Below are 21,817 nucleotides of genomic sequence, written 5' to 3'. Positions count from 1 at the left end.
CCTCCAGGGAGAAAGTACAACAGGGCCAGATTTAACAGCCACATAAATCATCAGGAATTCTTCTGTTAACTTTTCTTTTATGGGCTGAAATATGGAAAATCCACCTATCAGTGATGCCTTCAGTCAGTCAAAGGCTGCAAGAAGTGCTGCCTCCAGAACCAAAACAAAGGTCCAAACCATGTAACAGACTTGAAATACAAGTTGGGAAGAGACCCAAAGGTCATTAACTGTGTTTAAATAGGTCTTTCTTTGCCTCTGAAATTACACCATTCCAAGCTTACCTGTTGTAGTTCTTTGGTGTGTTTATAGACAGCTTCCCTCTCCTCCCCTCCACTCTCACAGAAAGAGAGAAACTGCTTTCCCACACAGGGAAAATGTCACATGTCAAAAAAGACAGGTGTGAGGCTGCAAAGCATTATCCGGCAACACAAATCCAGAGTGCAAGGGGATAAACAGGAACCTAACGTTCTAGGAGCTCCACCAGCTAATGAGAGGGCAGAATTAGGCCTGGAGTGGAGGATGCCACCTGTCTTCTGAGTCACAGCTTTGTCCCCAGTAAGCCAGGGCAGAATATCTGTGACGGAAAAGTGTTAAAGACCAACTCATCTATAATTAAAATCAAAACACACCTCTAACAGATGGATGCTTGAAAGTATCAGTCTTTGGTATGACTGTGGTAAGAAGCACACCGTTTCCTGCCTGCTGGTGGAGGAGTCAGTACCAGGATGCACATTTCATCGTGCAGTTGATGTGAGTTGATGCAAATGTTCCTGTTGTGAATGTTCGCCTGTCAGTCATGATCAGAAATGATGATGGTCCCCACTGCAGCCTCAAAGCCAGTTGGTACCCAGGGGCCTCTTGCTGAAAGCATCTCTTCTCTCAGTAAGTACATGCTTGAGGGGTACACTCCAGCAAGCTGCTCTCCTTCTTTGGCCAGTTTCCTTCTTTGTTCTTCCTTATCCATATCTAGAATGATAAATGTCTTGGACTGGCATTAAGGAGAGAAGGGGAACCTCACCTTTAAAGCTGTACGTGGAGCCAAGCCACACTGGCATCCTGAACATCCAATGTCTGAACCCTCACGACTCCCCCACAGGCTGGAAATGTGCAAAGTGGTGTCAAAGCCTGGAAGGCTGGCTACAAGACGTGCTTACCTTGAACAGGTCATACACATTCAACAAGTCCACATCCACGTTCCAAAAGGCTTCTGATGACACAATTCTCACACTGCAGTAGCAGTAGGTGACAGGGAACTAATCTAAGTATGTGTCTTCACGCTTCCTCAGTTTCCTCACCTCTTTTCTCCAACTTCCATATCCAACCCTGCACCTCACTTCTTCCACCCCATCTCATCTCCTCAAATTTCATTCATTCCCAAACCCTAGGGTCTCTGTCTTGTCTCCTCCTCTGAAAGCACTTTCCTACTCCCCACTTTTGCTCCTTACACACAACAAACACAAAAGTTCGGAGCTGCCACATTTAACGGACCCAATTACAGACCGACTGCCCCATAGCATCTGCCTGAGCACAGGCCTCACCTCAGAGCACAGGAAGTTTTGGTAGCTCACCTTGCCTGAGAAAGGGGCACCATGGCCCCAAAGCACAGCAGAAGGCGGGGAAGCAGTCCCTGGCCAGCAGCTCATTACAGCAGCCTGTATAGGGATAGGGACAAGCTGTTGGGGGCAGCCTGGCAGGGCTGCCTGGGATGCAGGGATTCACACATGCCTGCCTGCATCCAGCTTCCCTCCCCTCCTTGGAAGATCACTCATCGAGGCGCAGGAGTGGAGCAAGAGATGATCCATATTCATCAGGTATATGAGTCAGATAACCATCTTTTATTTGGGTTTCCTTTTTTTTTGTTTGTTTGTTTGGTTTTTTTTGTTTTGTCTTTTTCTTTAAAAGTGGTATGTTAACATCAGGTCTTTCTCTACATTTTCAGAGCTCTGTACAGGTCTTAAAAGGAAATAAGCAATGCTTAATGTACAAAGTAAAACCAGAAAACTAGAAAAATCTGAATAAAATGGAGCAAGTTGCTGTCAGGGATACAGTACAAATTAGTAATTAGACGTCATCTGAAGTGCAATATCACTGCAGTAAGGATGAGTTAAGGAATGAAATAAAAATACTCTATTTTAAACAAACAGTATATATATATATATATTTATATGTATATATTTTACAGATAGTAGACCCAGTGATATCTGTAGAATTGTAAAAACATATTTACAAATAACTTTTTTTTTTAACATTACATATACATCAGCACCATAGGAAGAAAGAAGAAAAAAAAAAAACAATCCCAAATCGAATAAAATCTACTCTCTAGTACTTGATCCCAGTATGGAGTATTTGGAGGAAGCTTTACAAAGACAACAGAGACTTGTCTTCATCACCATTTATTCACCAAAGCCTGACTCTTCCTGATGCACAGGGACTTGCATTTGGCTGCCACATGGTGGTTGTGTGTTTCTAAACCCTCCTCTCCCAGCTCTGGCACCCAAGGAAGGATGCCGTGACACCTAGTGTTGCCCCCCACCCTGTCACAACTCCCTCACACAGGGCTGGGCAGATGTGTGCCTGACACACACACACACACAGCCACAGCACCCTGGTTACTGTTTCTCTCAATGTTTGCCCCTCCCTTCCATTCCCACGAAGAGGCGCTTACGCTCAAGACGGACCAAAAACTTTGGCTGGTGCTCCCTTACACTGAATTAGGGCCCAACCTGGCTCCTTGCTGAAGCAAGGGACAGGCAAACCTTGATGGTCTTCAACAGGAACTGGAATTGGTCCTTTTGTTTTAAAAAGGGGTTAGCTAAAAGAGATGCACCTAAAGCTGTTTTAAAACAATTTAGCAGCCGGGGCAAGCTGGATTGACAGCTCACCTTGAGCACATTAAAAATGCAGCTTGTCCTGCTGATATCATGGCATTTAAAACAGGTAATTCCCTTCCTCTAGGAAAGACCCACAAAGGGATACCGTGCAAAAGGGAACCCAATGGGGCGCCGAGATGGTTCCAGGCCCATTTGCTCCCACTCTGTAATGTGATGCATATCTGTGCTCCACGGGGAAAGGCAGGACGTGAAACTGCAAAGTGCCAGTGCCCTCAGCCCCCGTGGATTTCAGCAGCTCAGCTCTTGCCACTGCTGGGCCCAAAGAGAGCAGCACACAAGGAGGTAATCGGTAGCTGGAGAGGTGGCACTGGTGGTTGAACACTTTTGCTGCAGAGCACAGCTGATGGCTCACAGAGGCCAGCACTACGTCAGAGGGTGCCAAAAGTTCTGGACTCTGGATCACATTAATATTTTTTATGCACCACTATATAACCTGATAAGCAGCTCTCAGCTGAAAACACTAAAAAGATTCGAGGTTTGGGCGAACACCTTTCCTCAGCCTCTGACTGCAGCTTGGGAACTGCTGCTTTACACATTCAGAATGGCTGGTGACTTGATACTGTGCGAGATATATCACAACTTCATTACAGTGCTGGTCAGCACTGGTCTACACAGTGGAGATAGTGATACATTGGTATCACATAAAACCTTAGTTGGGCAGAGCCCATGTTTGTAATATCAATTATTTTACCCATTCATGAACGGTCTTGACAGTAGTCCCTCACTGTCTCCTGTCCTTCAAATGCTGCATTGAGTTTTATTTCAGCAAAACAGAGAGATTAGACCAAAGATCTATTTAAAACTGAACAGAGCCCATTGAGAGCCCAGACATCCCGGGGTTTTACTACCTGCTAAACCTGCACTTTTCAAGTGAGGAAGAGAAACTCCTTTCTGTGTGTCAGACTCTCACTGTACGTTTTCTCATGCCTGTTTTCTCATCCCCTGCCTGCTCCTTTGTGGCTCACCCGAAAAAAAATTGCAGCCAGCTCGCCTTGCTTTACATTTAAGGACAGGAGGGGAGGGAAGTGAACTGAGAACATATTGGGAAGGAAGGAGAGGGAGGGACTTGCTCAGGGCCTATGCTGATGTCTCTTGGTACCTCTTAGCCCTTTCAACACCCTCAGGCAGCAGGTACATCCCAAAGTGCTCTGACAGGGAAGCACTATTGCAAGTCCCAAGGGGACTAAGCAGCTCATTAAGTTAACCCACCCACCTAAGCTCTCTCCAGCAGCAGTCCCATAATCAAACTGTCCTCACAACACTGAGAAATTTATGTTCTCTTGCACTCGTACTGGAGTTTTATCTCTCTGCAGTGAAAATGGTGACCTCTCTATGATTTGTTTAGGTTTGTCACGTGAGTGCTGCACCATTGCTTTATGACAGCCCAGAGCTGGCCCATGGGCCTGGCCATGGCTCACCAAGACCTGCCTACCCCCGGGGTTACGCCCATTTCTGACCAGGGCTTGTGCGATTGCCCATGGACATCTGTGGGCTTTGCTCCAGGCTTGTCATCTGCTCTCCTGGAAGCTGCAGTGTTCACAGTTTTATCAGGTGGGAGACACTGGGACCACCCCATAGCACTGTGCAACGAAACCTCATTTGAAGAGGAGAAAGAGCAAATTTTCCCAACCAGAGGCATCACCTGGCTTCTCCAGTTTTCCCACTCTGCCTCACACAGACGCAGAGTGGGCGCTGCCACACAGCAAAGGTTGCCTGGTAGAGTGCCTTGAGATGCCAATGTTGTCATCGTCCCCTGAATCTTCCAAGGTTGGCTACAGATCAGCTCAGTTTGCACGGTTAAAAACAAAAGAAAACAAAACAACCCCAAACCAAACCAATTCAAACAAAAAACCAACAACCATCCAGGGATGGGGAGAACATCCAACTCTCTCTTTTCTTTTTCAAATGTAACAAACCAAAGCTCCAGACTGTACAAGCCCGTTCACTGGGGGTTTCCAAACAACTCATCAAGCTCTTGTATCCACTCATCCCCTGGTCCGCTCTTAATGATGGAGTCCACGAGGTCTGCGCCCTCTGCTAAACTGGAGAATGACCCCCCTGCTCCCTCACTGCTGTAGTTGTAAGGTATGTCCTGAGTGGGATTCCTCTCGTATGCTTGGCCTTGGCTGCTCTGAGCGAAGTTACCGCCTGGCATTTGCTGCGTCGGGGGCTGGCTGAAGCCTGACATGGTGGGGACCCCCTGGTTGATTGCAGGCATCACCATGGGCCTGGCCTGGCTGGCTGCCTGTTGCCCAGGTAGTGGTTGCAGCAACTGTCTCCCCAGCGCCGGGTTCAGGGCTCTCACCGTCCCACTTGTGTCCACAACTGTCTGATTAAGCCCCTGTGGGAAGTGTTGCTTGGACAGCCGCGGCTGCCCAGGCTGCATCGCGTACGTGGTGCCATTATTGAAGGGCCCCATTTCACCGCTAGTCCTTCCAGGTATGCCTTGCAAGCCTCGCTGTTGCCAGTTCTGCGTTCCCTGAGGGACAGTCCCCATCAGGTTTTGAAGTCGTGGTGCTTGCGGCCTCGGTAAGACCTGGCCCACGGGTCCTTTCATCTGCTGCTGATGCTGGGGAAGAGCAGAGTTTACCAGCATGTTCTGACCAAAACTGCCAACCATTCCCACCGCTTGTCCGGAGGCAGGCTGCCTTGTCCCCTGGCTTGCGTTATGTGCCATGTTTATGCCGCTTTGGTTTGTGTGCTGCAACATTTGGCTCATCCCTGTGCTCATACTGTACATTCCCGGCTGGTTGGAGGAAGCGTTGCTGTAAGGAGCCATGCCCAAATCCGACTGGCCCGCAGTCGTGGGCAGCGTGCTGGGGTTCTGGGAGGGACCCATTGCCATCATGCTCGCGTTCTGGGCCATCATTCGGGATGTCCTCATGTTCTGGAGTGCTGCTTGGTTTCTCGCAGCTGCTATATCCTGGGGTGAACCTACACCAAAAAGAGAGGAAGGTAAGAAAAAAGGCACAACCCTGTAAATCTTCATTAACACGTCTTTGCATAAGAGAGAACCTTTTGCAACGCAGTAGTATTTCAGATTGCTGTGCTTTCCAAGCAAATAAAACAACTCTTCATGTGAAGGTTAGTAGAGAGCCAGAAGGTTACCCATCCTTGGGAGATGTGCTTGCTGCCTAATGTTTACTGCCTTTCAGAGGCTACATGTTCCCCACCTCACCTTGGCTGCAGCCTCTGTCCTGACCTGCCAAATTCCCTCTCCAATTGGAAGGTGAGAGCCAACACAGCTCCAGTGTTGTTCCTAAACAGGAATCGCTGATCGTGTTGTGTATTCAATTGGTGAAGCGGGACACTGCTCAGCAGAGAATTCCATTCCAACCTAATTTCCCTTCAGGCCTAAAATGAGGCTGGCAAGGTTAAAGGGCCAATGATTTACTCACTAAGTAATTCTCAATTAGGACAATTTTGGGATGCGTACCCAAAGGGATTCATGACTTCAGATTCTTGAACAATCGAGGGAACACGACTGCATGTTTAATACATGATTACAGCCAGGGTTGCCTCCCTGGTAATAACATAATCAAGTATCTAAGCTTGATGGTCACAGGAGCTGCAGGGCTAAAATAGGCTTTTCTCTTACTTTGTTAGGACCAGGGATTAAATTTTTCAAAAATGATTTGGGAGTCAAAGTCCCTTGTAAAAAGTAAATGTGAGCCTTTCTTTTTTGTGTGTACTTTTTCTCCCTAGGATCCACTACAGTGTGCACCCTCCTCCATAAAAAACCAAATAGTCCCTAAGACTTTAAAGTTGCATGGGCCCTGTGATTCAGTAGCAGATACCCTCTTCAGTAGAGATACCCTCTTCAGCTACACCTAATTTAGCCTCTAGCAAGCAAATGGGAAAGCTTCCACTGGTCTTCTTCAGCGGCAGCAAAGCAACTGAACTTCAGTTTACCATTTAAAGCTCTCTTTTAAATACCTCCATTGTCTCTCAAAGGTAAGCCTTGAAAATGGAAATGTCAGGCTCAGAAGGCCAATCAATTTTTTAATAGCTCGGGAGGCATAAATGAATGGATTTTCTATAGCATTGCTACTGATTAAGTCTATGGAAAGAAGAAAAATTGGGGTTTTGTGGGCATTTAAAGCAGAGAGAGTGTATTAGTGAATCAATACTATAAGCACATTTTACTTCACCTTAGGCCAGTGATGGGAAACCAGAAAATCCTAACCTTGTTAAATTCCGCACCATGGGCAGATAACTGAACCATGCTTGCATCTTCCTTTCAGGGGTAGGGGGGAGCTATTGATTTCTGGGAAGCCAATAGGCTTCTGTGTTTACTATCTTTATTTAAAAACAATTACCTGGAGCTTGGATTATGCCATGGGTTCACTGTAGGTTTGAGTCACTACCATAGTGAACTAAATACAATACTCTGCAGGTGAAGCTCGGCGTGTACGAGGCACACGATTGCTCCCGGCTTGAATGTTATTAAATGCCAGGTATAAACATAAAATGGTTGCTTTAAAAGTTCAGAACTGTACAACAGAATGCGAATGTTCTTAAGTAAGCCCCTATTTGTTGTCCCTCAGTGGCAGACAACATACCTGAACATCCATGGAGAGTGGAGGATACTGGTCCCTGTTATTTATGTTGGCTTAGTTTCCATGAGAAATGGGTCTGGATAAAGGAAGTACCATTTCTATAGTGTTGCACATAATGCAGAGGATACATCTCCCTTTTGCTGCAGCATGATAAGCTTCTGAAGGATGCTTTTAGCTCCAGCATATAGATAAATGAAACATTTTGTAGCATGAAGAGAGACCATCTGGATCACACTTGAACAGGGCACATGTAGCAGCAGCTTTTACTTTAGCCCTGATGTCAAACCACTTTCTTAATGATTGGCACCGGGGTCCCCTTGATTTTTCTTAATTTAGATCATCTCCTTCGATGATTAGAAACAGTCTCTTTTTAAGATGACTACAGCAAGTGCTTAAGATACAGATCGTGTTGAAATCTTAATGCATCTGTAGCTAGTTTTTAATCGAAAATGGCAGTTCAAAAGCTCCAAAGGAGCCACTAACAGCAAGTGGGTTCACATACTACTTTTGTTAACTACTGTGCTTGGTGTAAGAGACAGGAGATCAGACAAGGAGTAGTTAAAAGAGAGATGCAACAGATTTTAAGATTTTGGGCCACCTTCTAGCCTCATTTACACATAACCTACTGCACTGGATTACATTCATGTGACTGAATAGGAAAAAATGGTGAACTACTTAAATTAGCTCATTTATGAAAATTAATTCCTTGCTCTGTCAGATTAGCCTAAACTCCCTTCTCCGTTTCTTTTAAATAATACATACGAAGGAAAGGTTTCAAAGACGTATTAATGCAGAAAGATTGTACACGTGCATCTCAGTGTGTGGCAGCGCACACACATTTTCTGATTTTGCAAATGAATTATTGTGGGGAAAAAAATAATTTGATGCAGAACTTATGCTGCCAAAGATAAAAATGAGAAGGCAATTAGAAGAAGTTACCCTGATATATATCAGCAGAAGGTGTGGCTGCCTGTTCATGTCGTGGGAACCAGAACTATTGCAGTTACATGACACTATCGTGAATGTAGAGTGCAAGGGTGTGTTCATTTCATGTCTATTGAGAAGCCATGGTTAGTGAAGACATTCAGATGATGCTTTGCACTTAAAAATCTCAGAATTAACTTCTTTTCCCAAGCCAAAATTATTGTACTTACATTCTTCAGTTATTTGGGAGCACATAAAAATAGTCCTTCATTTTTTTGAGATAATTAAAAAAAAATCTCTATTTACGTCTCAGGTATTTCACTGTGTTTCCCACACCTGACGTTGATCAGTCACTTCTCCAGATAAGGATGCCCTCTCTGAAATTCTCTGCTCATCAAATTAGATAAAAGTGGGGAATTAAGAGCGGTAAGACCAAGATACAGCTAGCTGAAAAAAAAAAGCATCATAAGAGTGGAGGCAAACAAGACAAATCCATTAATGAATCCATGATGTCCAGATGTCAAAGAGGCATAAAAAAAATGCAGCTTTTACTGAAGGGAGCAGAAAGGAAATTATAAACCTAACTGCGGACACAAACCTGGGCATTCCGCTTTGCTAAAATACGTGGTGAGTGCAACATCCTGTCTTCCTCTTCTGACACACTGCCTAAACCCTGGTCTTCACAAAACGCATGAGGTTTCACGCCCCTGCTATTGGGGGGGCATATATTGACTCCAAATTAGGAAAAATAATTTGACTTTTACCTTGGAACTGGTTGACCTGTTGCACTGGATACGGGCTTCGCTGTTGCTGCAGATGCTGCCGAGGCAAATGTGACTGCTGCTGCAACTGCTGAAAATGAAGGAGGGAAAGAAAGCAGAAGAGAAAGAGATGATTAATTAATTAGTGGTCTGAGAATGGGGCTGGTGGCAAAAGTACTGCAGCAGAACTGCAGCAGTTCTTATCTGGTGAGCCGTTCTGGAGAGACAAGCAGAGTCATCTGAAGAGTCCTCCTGAGAGCACTTGTGCTACTGGCACGCAGACTCCTTTTGGTTCAAAAAGGAACAAGCACTGAGCTGACAAGATCTCTCCTTACTGACAGCCACTTCATCCTGACCTCTACAGCATGAACTTCACTGTTGTCAGGCAGAAAGGAGAGGGAGGGATATGGACTAACTTTGCTCACCGAGGTCTAAGGGCAGGTGTAGCCACACACACTTTCCTTCCCTCATTCCTGCCAAGGTCTAGAGGTTTGTGTTCCTGGCACAAGACTTTCCCTCACCTCTGCACTCAAAACAGTCAGCTGCAAGGAGTATTGCATCCCAACCCAAGCACTGCAGCCTAGGACCATTCCTGAGACAAACCAGAAATGTCTACAAAAGCACATTTCGTCTTGTGCTTCAGTGAATGATATTTGGGGAGCGGCTGACTGCAAAATGCATTCTTCCCTTGATCCAGACCATATTGCTTCTCTGGGGTTGTTTTCTATGAATACTCATGAATACTGTAAAACAGAATCAAGGGCTGATTATAAAAGCAGAGAGAGTTTACCAGAGTTTTCAGATGCTAGGGTATGCTCAACTAAGCATTTTTATTAAAAGGACATGTTTTGCAGCATCATCTGCAGCCATACAAATACTATGTCCAAAACTAAGGATGTGTAACAAAGGTAAGAGAACGGCAAAGGTGGGAAAGAAGGAAGTACTAATCCCTGCATTCATAAGTATGTGTTACAGACTGTCAAAAAGAAAAGGGGTATCTTGTTAGGCACACACCACCCAAAATCTAGGAGCCTGAGGACTGTGACTTTACCACTTTTCATCTCTGCCAACACACTTGACAGCATCAGCCCTGTGGCTTTTTAACACTTTTAGGCTTGCCTTCTTACACCAAGTCACTGACTGGCTCTCAGCTTCATGCACATGAACTGGCCCAACCCATGATGCATTATTGCATTCTCACTCTTATGCACTTGTTCACCCTTGAATCAGTTCATGCATCTTTATCCTAAATATTTCTAGGAGCATCCTTCCTGTTCATTGAGAGTAAATTTTTCTGTTTCTCAGGAGCAACAAGAGAAGAGGAGAACACAATCAGTATTTCTGTGGTTGCACAGCATGCACAAGTTCTAACAGGGATTGAAGCTGACCACAGGTCTTAAGCCATGTTTCCCCAGCAAGACAGGAGAAGCCAAGCTTCAAACAACTGCTGACCTATCAGAATATTACCTAGGTAACACTAGGGGACTGCAACTTCATTTTTGGGTATGATCTTATAGGACCTCAACAGTGTGACTTTTCACTGACTCTCTCCTAGGCTGCTTTAAAACTACAGCTGAATTAAGCATACATCACCATTCTGTCTGGGTAATTTAACATCCATATTGCAAAGCTCAAGAGCTCAGGAAGCCAGGTGATAGGGTCCAATGCAGGTCTCCTCCACATTGCCACTGCGAGAGGTGGTTTTATTGTTCTCCCACTCCAGTCTCTGGCTCTCCCCTTGCTGCCATCTCTCCTTTGTGCTAACCTAACTGCTTGTACTGGCATGCAATAAACCAGATTAAGGAACAAACTTTATCTTTGCTAAGGCTACTTTTAACCCACATCCATTCTTCGTCCCACATCACTGCAGTTGTACACAGATTTTGCCAGTGCAAGACCACACTCAGAGCTGGGGGAAAGGTAGCTGAGTCTGCAGTCTGCTTCTGCTGGAGTAAACTCACCATGAGGTGCCAGGCTAAGAGTTAACTTTACCACTGCCTAAAATCCCATGCAACTGCCAAGTCCACCACTGGGAATACAGGTAATATTTGCCAAGCTAATGGTAGGACTGAGACAGATGCCCCTTCTTTAACAACCATTGCTGAAATACCACAATAGGAGCCACAGAGAGAGAATTACTAAAGGAAGGAATTACTACAAGGAAGGGCTGGTGTTGTCTGTAGCACTCACATTCTCATACCAGCTGGTATTCGAGACAGATGGATACTGTACCTGCTCCGCTAGGATCTGCTGCTGCTGCTGCTGCCTTTGCTCTCGGAGAAACTGCTGTTTCTGCTGCTCTATTACGTGGAGCTGGGCTCTCTGCTCTATCAGCATCTGCTTCATGATGGCTGCCTGAGGCTGGTTCCCCAGGAAGGGACCCCCAGAGCTCGTGCCCGTGACCACACTGGAGCCCGGTGGCACAGAAGGCTGCATCGGCCCTGTGGTGCGTGACAATCCCACTTGGTGCTCCTGTGCAAAGAGAGAGAGAAGGCCTCGTTACTTGGGGTGCTCCACAGGCAAGAGAAGTGACAGCTCATTAAACCGGGGGAAGCACTGAGTCTGTGGATGAATTATGGAGCTTGGAGGAAGTGGGTCCTTGGAAAGATGCCCATGGCTTTTGACCATGGGCTGCTCCCCACAGGGAACAGGTTCCTCTTTTCTCCTGGAGATTAAAGCCCCTCAGGTAAAGCAAGTGCATTCTAAATAATTTATAATGAAATAATGAAGTTGTGTGCTAAGGTGTTTTTTTTTTTTCCATGCAGGACATGTAACTTCCGAGTCACGATTTTCTAAACTTTTCCTCCCTTCTTATGGAAACAAGTACATTTTCTCTTCCTTTCCACTTCCCTCTCTTCAGAACAACGACTTAAAACAGTTCTCATTACAACAGTTTAAAACAGTCCTCCGGATTGAGAAGCCAAGGTGTTGGGTGCACACAATGAGCTGGCAGCGTTAATCCTCCTTATGTTGCCCCAGAACCCCAGGACTGAACCACATCATTGCGTTTATTCGAGATTTCCATCCCGCAGCGCCAGACCAACGTGCGTGGCCGGCAGGAAGCAGCACGCATCCCTTCCCCTTCCTCCTGCACCCACCCCCGCTTTCTCTTCGAGTTCTTCACCCAATTTGCTGCCTTTCAGGGATCGACGGAAGGCCGAGGGGGGGAAATCCCCACCCTTGTTCCGGCGGGGGCCGGGATCACCCGGGGACACCGGCAGGTGTCGCTGCCCGCCCGCGGCCCGGCCCAACCCGAGCGCGGCCGGAGCCTCCCCGGGGCCAGCCGGGACCATTCCCTGCCTCAGGTGCTCTCCCGCGTTGTGAAGAGCCCTCAGAACCTCTTTAATTGAGATGAACTGGGGTGTGTGCTCATTTAAAAACGCCAACTTGACCTGTGTCGCTTTAGCATCCTTTGTGCCAAGCCCGCCAGAGTGAGGTTTGGATTGGACGTCCGCTTCGTGGGCGGGTTTGAGTGAGGTCAATTATTGTGCGATTTGGAAAGCGATCTTGCGGCACCTACCCCGACCCAGTCGGTGAAAGGGTTAAAATCAATGCTTGCATGTAGCTTGGGAAATTAGGATCGGCCTTTCTGCATGAAGGTCAGGTTTTCAAGGGCCCTTCTGAGGAAATAACAAAATACAATTTGTCCACATCTCTGCTTTGCACAGATATTCCCTGAAGGGCTCTCTGCTGAAAGGCAGCTCTCCGATATTTAGGTTCTTTCCCTTTTTAACATCTGCCCTGGTTTGAAAGTTCCCTCCCTGCTCCTCTTTCCATTTCTCCATTCCCAACTTGTGCTGCACTTTGCACTTTACAACCTGGTCAAGCATGGTCCCTGCATAGTGTCCTAAGGGCGAGGGCTGCCCCAGGCTGGGGTCAGGGAATCACAGCTGCTGAGGACCCCTCAGCTCCTCCCGCACTGAGCCCTTTTCACCCACCCCTGTCGCTGAGCTCCTGCTTTCTTTGCTGTGGGGGGAAACACACAGACATCAGCTGTCTCCAGCAGAGCTGATGGCAAAGGCTTTTGCCTACCACCCCCTGGCCCTCCCCCGACTTCTGATGAAGTCATCAAGCTACCGATTGCATAACTGATACACAGGACTATCTTGTGTTATACTGGGAGACGGGCCAACCGCTTCCATTTATAGACAAAAGCAATGCCACGCTGCCAAATAATGGAGCCTTTGCTGCAGCCAGTACGAGGGGGGGAAAAAATAAAAAAGAAGGGGGGAAAAAACCTGAGAGCCAAAGGGCATGCTGTGAAGTGACATCCCTCAGAGCTTCCTCTGCAAGCCTCAGTGCACAGCTGCCTTTGGGGCTGCAGCCCAAGTAATCTTTGAATTGCCTTCAAAAAAGATCTCCTTACAGAACTACTGTCCTGGCTCTTAATGCACACCCGGGTATGGCTGAGGGACACGCTCACCCCACAGTAAAAGCACTCCATTCTCTACTGGATTATGTTATAAATTAATTCCAGAGTTTAAAAAGGAAGAAAGCTTTGAAAGGAGCCCCACCATCTGACGTGAGCCCCACATGCTGTGCAGCAGCTGAAGGAAATACAAGGATTAGCACAAAAAGTGTTACTTCCAATGCCGTGTGTTTAGTCATTTTGGGGTACACAAGTTTACCTACCCATCACAAAAACTTGCTGTTTCTGGTTTTAATAACAGGTTTAAAGCCAGGTATCCTTCATCTAGATCACCCTCCCACATGGAATATTTCTTATCCTTTCCTTTTTTTTTTTTTTTTTTTTTTTAGCAAAAGCTCTTCCCAACTGATGATGACAAGCCCTGCTGACATCACCGGGAGCAGCCCTGGGTTGTGTGTCCTGAAAATAAGAGCATAGCCCAGGCAAAAGGCCTCCACAGGTAGGAAAATGCTACCTGGCACCTGGGAGCAGAGCTCTTTCCCAAGACGTTTATCTCTGCAGCCTGGCACAGCTGTTGTTAACATCCAAGGGTATGGAGATGAAACCCGATGGTTGGCTGTGTGGCAGGGAATTGGTGATCTACACGGCTGCCTCTTACAAACCACAGCTGAGATGCAGACTCACCACAGGAGCCGAGCACCGAGTCAAGCAACTCAGGCTAAGTGCAGCACTTACACAGTTACAGAGCTTCAAAACCAAACTAATCCAAGCTTCACTGACACCACTCTTTGCTCCTGCTCTGCCTGCCAGCTCCCCCATCCTCTCCTACTGCACCCTGAGCCCTCCAGCCCCTAGACTTCCTGCTTCTCCTCCTCATTCCCTGCCTTTCCTTTCTCATTCCTACACCCTCTGTCCAGCCTCTGCGTTTTCTTTTCTCCACCAACTGGCACTGCTGCCTCTTCCTTCCCTCTCCAGATGTCCCCACCAGAGCCCCAGCTACCCAGCCTCTGGCTGCACATCACCAGTGGCTCATTCCCACAGCCTGACTCACCCTGTGACTTGTGAGGATCCGCAGCAGCGAGGGGACAGCCAAGCTCCTTCCCCCAGGGCCCGGTCCTTGTGTGCATGTGGATACAGGGGTGCCCTGTGGGGGCACAGGCAGAGAGCGACAAGACGTGCTGGAACGGGAAACACAGGCTGTATTCTCAGCCTGTTACATCTGGGAAGATGGTACCGTGTGACTTCTGATTTTTCACTCTGGGTCTTTTCAAGACCACCCAAAGCCACTGTATGCTACTTGCAGGCTGCAAACAGCTCCCTGCTGATAACAGAGTTACAGGAGCTCCAGCCGGGAGCAGCGATGCTGCAGCTCTGCCTCCAGGTCCTCATCAAGGGGCAAGCAAGAGACTGGTTACATGAAGGGAGGATGGTGCCAAGCCCCCTCAGCTGTGCCACAGAGCGACTTCAAATACAGGGCTGGCCCTGGCTAAGCCTCCTGGAAGCCCTCCTGCCCCTGCAGCCTCAGCCACCCACTTTTAAGGTAGCCCAGTGACAGAATCAAGTGCTTGGCCCCTGGGAGCAAAATCGGGTATTTAAAAAGCCAAGGTGCTGTTCACAGAGCCAAAAAGGAGCCACAGTTTCTAAATGGTCAGCATAACACCTCTGGTTTGTACAGCTGCAGAGCACCGAGGATGATGAACTTTTGTAGAGATCTGGCTGCTTAATTAATGCCCGCATGGGAGTTGCCCCTCTGGATAACCCGATCCTTAGTTAAGCAACAGGATGATAAATCCTGTGTCCTCCCAGTGTATTTCCAGGGCTCTACAGGAGTGACAGGATACTCCGCAGGAGTTCAGAGTGATATGTGTGCATATATGTGTACAGTTCTGCACAGTAAACACAAGTGACTTTAAAAAGAGAACAAAGGGGAGCGGAAAAGATCTTTTTCCTCTTTGTCTCAGATCTTACATGCCTCTTCCTTACCATGCAGCAATTTATTCCTTCCACATGTCATTCAATCTCCCAACTACAGCTAAAAGCTATCACACAATTTTCTTCCAGAACAAGCAGAACGACCACCAGCTGATGCTCTGAGAGCTGGGCAGCTGGGTGCGGGTAAGCACAGGCAAGGCAGCCAAGCCTACTCATCAGCCCTCTGTGCCTCATGGTCAGAGCCCTGGGATCTGGAGGAGGCAGCTCTGCTCCTGCTGAAGGCCAGGGGGGCAAAGTGGCACCCCAGGGAAAAGGGGGCTGTTCCAGGTAACTACTGGCAGAAATTTCACATCTGGGAACAAAGTGCTTCCCAAAACGCTGAGGGAAACACAGACTGGAGAGCAAGGTCTAAATGTGCGGAACAGACAAGCAGACACAATTCCCTGTGCCGTTCTGTGTTGTGCGAATGGATGGGATCCTCGAATATACAAAGAGCGGAAGAGCAAGTAGAAGCCAGGAAGGTGGTTTATCCTGCATACTGCATTAGAAGAATGCAGATACTAGAAAAATGTATACAATCAGACATCTACATTTTACAGTCAGAGCAGAAAAGAAGACACAAAAATGATTTGAGGCAGAAAGTGTCTGCCAGAGAGTGACTTAAAGAGCTCAATCCATTTAGCTTACCACAAAGAGAACTGAGAGATGCTTTGACCGTGGTGTATAAAAATACCTTCACGAGGGAAGAAATCCCTTAAAGAGCTCTTTTATCCAGGGAAGAAGGCAAAAACAGATAGAAGGGCTGGAAGCTGAAAAGAGATTCAAATCAGAAAGAAGAATTGCATTTTTACACTATGACATCATTACCCATCAGAAATGGCAGATGTCCACATTTTGATGTCTTCAAGGATGACAGCCTTTCTGGATAAAGACAACACGGCGGTGCGATGGAATGGCCTGTGACATACCAGATAGAACAGCACTGTCTGCCCTCACCTCTGCACAGCTCTGAGCTGCTGCAGAGGCCACTCTCCTGCTTGCACCACACTGCTGCCAGGCAGAGAGGCACTACTGCTCTTAGGCACTGCCTGTGTGTCTGTGTGTGTATGTCTGTATGTTAAGAACGGGGGGTCTCCAAGCTATTAATGAGATCAAAAACATGACTCCATTTCCATACACTGTGTCACAGTAAAGTATCATCTCTACCCAGTGTTTACAGGGCAGCCCCAAAGCACATTCCTGTACTCCCCCAGAAATATTTCTGCAGAATTCCTGGTAATGTTGGTACTTATTGTGTCTGGCAGGGATCTTAATCCTCCCTCTAAATCAGACTGCCCACAGCAAAGCCACCTTTCTCAGAATGGTACCATCCAGCAGACTAAGGGAATTACAAATCCACTCATTTCAGACTTCTGGTTGGGTTTTTTTACCTCGAAAGAGCCAGCGTACAGGATAGAGGGACAGAATATACCAATTCACAGCTCCAGCTCCGGCAGCAGGCTCTGCAGAGCAGATTGCTTCACCTATTTCCTCTGTCATCCAGCCTCAGGGAGGGGCTGCAAACCTCTCCTCTCTCCCCAAGCCCCGGTTGCCATGGTCTTTCATACAGTATCTGAGCAAACAAGATCCCTCTGATGTTTGACACCAGACCTCTGCATGCAGCCAATTTGTTTTCCTTTCACCTCCCTTCGTCTGCATCTCCCCTCCCTGTGTTTTCGATACAGTTTACTCTGACCACAGAACAAACAGGGTCTGTCAGGCTGTTACTTCTGTGTATTTTTGTTTTCTTCTAGAAATTTTCTAATGTCTTCAATTTCTGTTGATGAAGTAGGTAACAAAGGGCTCTAAAATGAGCAACTGTTCCTCTAAAACCATATAAGAGCTAAAGACTGGCAGAAGTTCATCTCAAAGCCTGCGAGGCAGAAGGGGCTGTTGTTTTACCGGCTCCCTCCCCACGCACCCACTTTTGCTCCAGCACAAGGGTTTAACTCCACAAACCCTGAGCACTGCCGCTGGGATTCGGAGTGCAGCGTCTCAACAGAACACCACTGAACTTCAACCAGCCTAATTAAACCAGGCTCATTTCCTCTTTTGCAAATAACAGCCCTGGCAGTTTTCTCCCTTCCCCCCGAAAAAGAAACCTTTGCAGGGGAAATCACTCCTGCTTTTCAGTTTTGTTTATCCTCAGTTTCACCAGCTAGGACCATGGTATGGAGCATAACGATATAGTGGTTGGGTTTGTGCACTGAGGGAGAAGTATTCATTTTTCTCAAATAACTAGTTTCCTTGTAATTGCAATTTTTATTGGTCTTATTATTTTTGGGAGAAGACGAAAGCAGATCAGCCCAAATTCAAACCAAAATAGCCTCTTTACATTCACATCTTAAAAAAAAAAAAAAAAAAGGAGAAATAAGTGTACGAATATAAAAATATTTGTGAAGTGTAAAATGAAGACGAGCTATTCTCATTTTCTTTAGTGAATTACAATTCATGGATCAAACAGAGCCTCTTGCAAGGCTGTGGTTATCACCCAGTACCTGCTCCATCCCCTATGGCATGTGAACCTCATGCTCCTTGGCAAAGCTCCACGGATGTTCCCTATACATGTTGTGTATAGCGGGAACTCGTGACTGGGCTACCAGTCGGCCTAGAGGAGCGGAGACCCGAGGGGGCACAGAGGCCCTGTGACTCTGGCAGGTCTGTGAGGCAGCTTCTGGTGCTCCCACCCAGCCTCTGCAAGAGGAACGAATCCTCCTGCTCCGCACTCTCGCCTGCTCTTGAGCCCTTTGCACCAGTGTTCATGGTCCAGTGAAAACAAAGCGACACCTGACATCATTTGCTTGCGGGAGTGAACGGAGGGGGTTAATCAGGCCATTAATTTGACCTGCAGAGGGAACGGCTGCACAGACAAGTTTCTGTGAGGTAAAGCCGGGTGCGGTTTTACAGCACATCAGTTACTCAGAGGTTACTCCCAGGAGCAGCTCCCCTCCCACAGGAGTATGGAACAGCCACCTGGCATTTCTGTTTCGGGGCAAGAGGTCTGAGGGGCTGCTGATGCGTGGCAAAGCCAGCCCCTAACTGGCCTCTTGGCACCATCTCTGCAGCCCTGCAGGGCTGGTGGCAGGGAAGGAAGGAGAGTGAGGATTCGAAGAAATGCTAAAGTGCCCAACTTCATATTTTAGGCACATCATGGAGGTTGTAATTACTCCCCTCGAAGACTGCTGCGTGAAGCTGTGCCATCATGGCCTTCCACAGCGTGCCCTACCACTCCGAAAGCAAGAAGCAACCTTCAGGGAGCAAAAGGCAGGAGGAGGGAGCTGAAAAACCAGCCCACGCCATAGCTTTTCCACACCACATCCCTGCTGCATTCTACCGTAGCTGAGGGCTTTAAAAGGTACAAATCAGCCACTCCAGAGGAGCTGCAACTTGCCCTCTTGGTGCCAGCTCAACTCTGCCTTGGCAAATTTCCTGGGGCTTCAGAAGCCGGTCCTGGAGCAAAGCGGAGTGAAAGCTGAGCTCACGGGGGCCGCTGGGCCCTGAAGCCAGATAGAAATTGTCCTGCCAAAGGTTTTAGCTTTAATCAATGCCCCCTTCAAGCCCATCCTGGAGCAGGAGGGAGGAAAGCTAATGTGAAGCGTAAGGATAATCACATCTAGAGAGCCCCCGGGAAGAGGGAGAGAAGAAAAATGGAAGATGAAAGCAGGCAAATGGTTTAAACAAACAGTCACACAGGGCCAATGAAAAGGGGGAACAGAGGGAAAATGACACAATAAAAATAAATGCTATAAGAGAAAGAAAAGCTTCTAAGCACACACAGGGAAAAATGTGGGGCTTGGAAAAAGCAAAAGTATAAGAAATAGATGCTCTAATGGAGCTCTCTAGCAGCTAACACTCACCATTACCAGGCAGCCCCTTTCCTTCTAATGGCTCGAGCCTGTACCACATTATCACCTTGTACCCCATGGAGTTTGCTGGTTGTTGAGGTATTTCGCAGAGCCTGGCTGTAGCTCACGCCTGGCAGAAGCTGCCTGAAGTCTCCTGTGGATGACTGCAGAGAATTTTTTTTTTTTTTTTACTCCAGGTGAAATTTGTTAAATTTCCCCTTGGTTGTTTTGTTTGAGCATAAACAAAAGGTATTTTTTTTCACACTTAAGGGCGTCTTTCAGATCCTTTTCTCTGTGCTGTGATAAATGAAATCTCCTTCATTTTTAGAGATTCCAACTTGGCACTTGCGTTGCTCCTCAGCAAGCAGCATGTAATTTTCCAAGCCTGAAAGAATCCTGGCTGAGAAATAAACACAGTGGGCCATATGTTCTCCTTCCCATATGCAGAAGGCACCTTACCTCAAAAATTGGGAAGAGGCTGCAATCGCCCCCATGGCATTGCTTTTGCCGAGGCGAAAAAAAAAAAAAAAAAATCTACAGAAAAATTTCTGCCCAAAAAGTTTCTGGGCTCTCATAAAGTAGCCCTGTTTCTGCATGGCCCCGGGGACCTCCCGTGCACTGTCCCTGACCTTGTGGCTGGGCTCAGGCCTGGTAGAAACACAGTGAAGGCTCTTGGAGCGTGTACCCCACGTCTCCAGCGCTCGCAGCAAAAGCTGCATTGTCTCTATCGGTATTTCCTGGCACAGCCCGCTGTGCGAGGGGGCGATCACACAGCTGCTCCTTTAACACCGCTAGCCTCTCCCTCATTCACACCGTGCCCTCCTGAGAGGCAGATCACACACCAGAAGGATGGGGTGAAGTGAGGACTTCTTTCTGCTCTGTGCCTGTGTGAGACACAGAGGGAGAGTGTGACACGTGTAAGTGGTACCTCCGTTTCCTCACAGGCTCCAGCAGTCAATGAGTGTGGCTGATAAAAGAATTGGTGCTTAGGAGGAATGGTCATCCGTACATATTCGTGCATAAATTCCACCATCTTCCTCAGTCTGACAGCGACTTCAAAGAGCTGGATTAACTCCCTTGTCTTTGTTTGCAGGCTGCTTGTCTGTGTAGCCTCTCTGCAGGTGGGATTTCCACCTCAAATCATGAGCCAAATATTTCCATAAGGTAGCCAGCAGGGCCAAGGGAAGGGGTCCTCCACTGCAGCTGCCTGGCAAAGCCACATTATCTTTGCTGTGGCCTCATATAACTACCTGCTGATAAACTAAGTTGGTTGAGATGGCACAAGAGGTGTAATATTTCATGAGCTAATTCTTTTAACATCCTTGAATCCAAGCAACCCAGATCACCTAGTTCCAGCACTTGAGACTCTTTTGGTTTTTCTTCCACCTTGGATATGGTCTTTGTTTTCCCATTAGCCACCTGGCCTTTACTTTGGCACTCAATCTTCTTAGTCCTACTGAAAACTGAGACAAGGTATTCTGATTTGGGCTATGCCTAGCTTGTCTTTAACATCTTCAAGCTCGACGTGGTGCTGTATGGTTCCCCCTTTATTTATATGACTAAGGAAAACCCCCAATTGAATTAATTTCTTTTGCAAGGCCTATCTCAGTTCAGCTTTTGGCAGAACAGACTTTATCCCTAGACTTCCAGGCCTCTAAGGCCTAGCTTGCTTTGCTGATCAGGCCCTTATTCCTGCCCTCTGAGGTTCTGGATAGCTTTGATACCTCTTCTGAGACAATGACTTATCTCTTAAGCTTTAAACCTCCTCTTTCTTTTTCTTTTTTCTTTTCCTTCCTCCACACTATGAGTGCTTTTTTGCCTCCTTCTGTCTTGCCATCTTCCTAATGCATACTCACGTTTGCCAGGTTAACTAGCCCTCCCAGCTGCAATCCCAGCTGCCTTTTTGCAGCCCTTGACTCACCTGTCAAACCCTGCCTTCTCCTGCCTTCACTGGAGAGAGGTCTTAGCACAGGATTGCATTGATACCTCCCATGAGAGACTTTAAGAAAGACATGATCTTCCTCTACCCCTACTTGCTTTTCTTTGCATCCTGCCTGGCTCTCTGCTCCTGCTGCAGAGGCAGTGGCCTCATCAGTGGCCCCCAGCCCTTCTGCTTGTCCTGGCAGCCTCACTGTGTCCTCTTTTCTCATCTCTATTGCCCCCATCTACCTTCTCCTTCTTTATATCACACTCTCCTTTCATTCCTTCCCCTTGCAGCACAAGCATGCTTTATCTTCATGCTTTTAAAAAATAAAATAAAATCCAAACAGCCCTTGACTCCTAGTGACTCTCCAGCTCTCATGCTCTCTCTCTTCTCACTGTCATCTCTAAGCCTATTGCATGTGCTGCTGATGATTTATATGATTTAGACTGAATTTAGTCCCCATCTCCAGCATAGAATCTTTTCCAAACAGGCTTTCACTTCTTGCCTGTCTCAGAAACAGGATTGCAGGGTTTCTAATATCCTTTGTCTGGCTGCAGCTCTGCACTACAG

The 21,817-nt window shown here is 47.1% G+C and overlaps 1 protein-coding gene across 2 annotated transcripts in view; it reads right to left on the bottom strand.

The window, feature by feature from the left end:
- Positions 1 to 1,826: 1,826 nt before the first annotated feature.
- MAML3 (mastermind like transcriptional coactivator 3) overlaps positions 1,827 to 21,817 on the bottom strand; it is a 241,262-nt gene continuing 221,271 nt past the window's right edge. The window contains exons 3-5 of one of the 2 annotated variants that reach the window (XM_050320505.1): positions 11,371 to 11,610; positions 9,142 to 9,226; positions 1,827 to 5,828 (exon numbers count right to left, since the gene is read on the bottom strand). In XM_050320505.1, coding sequence (XP_050176462.1) covers positions 4,837 to 5,828; positions 9,142 to 9,226; positions 11,371 to 11,610 — 1,317 coding nt within the window. In that variant the 3' untranslated portion in view covers positions 1,827 to 4,836. Of the gene's footprint in view, positions 5,829 to 9,141; positions 9,230 to 11,370; positions 11,611 to 21,817 lie in introns of both variants that reach the window. The other variant, XM_050320504.1, reaches the window with a different exon arrangement.

This window comes from Myiozetetes cayanensis, unplaced genomic scaffold (genome assembly GCF_022539395.1).
Source record: "Myiozetetes cayanensis isolate MyiCay16 unplaced genomic scaffold, myiCay2020 scf24, whole genome shotgun sequence".
In the NCBI taxonomy this organism is placed as follows: Eukaryota; Metazoa; Chordata; class Aves; order Passeriformes; family Tyrannidae; genus Myiozetetes; species Myiozetetes cayanensis.
Note: the sequence above shows the minus strand (reverse complement) of the source record. Positions and strands in the feature narration are given on the sequence as shown.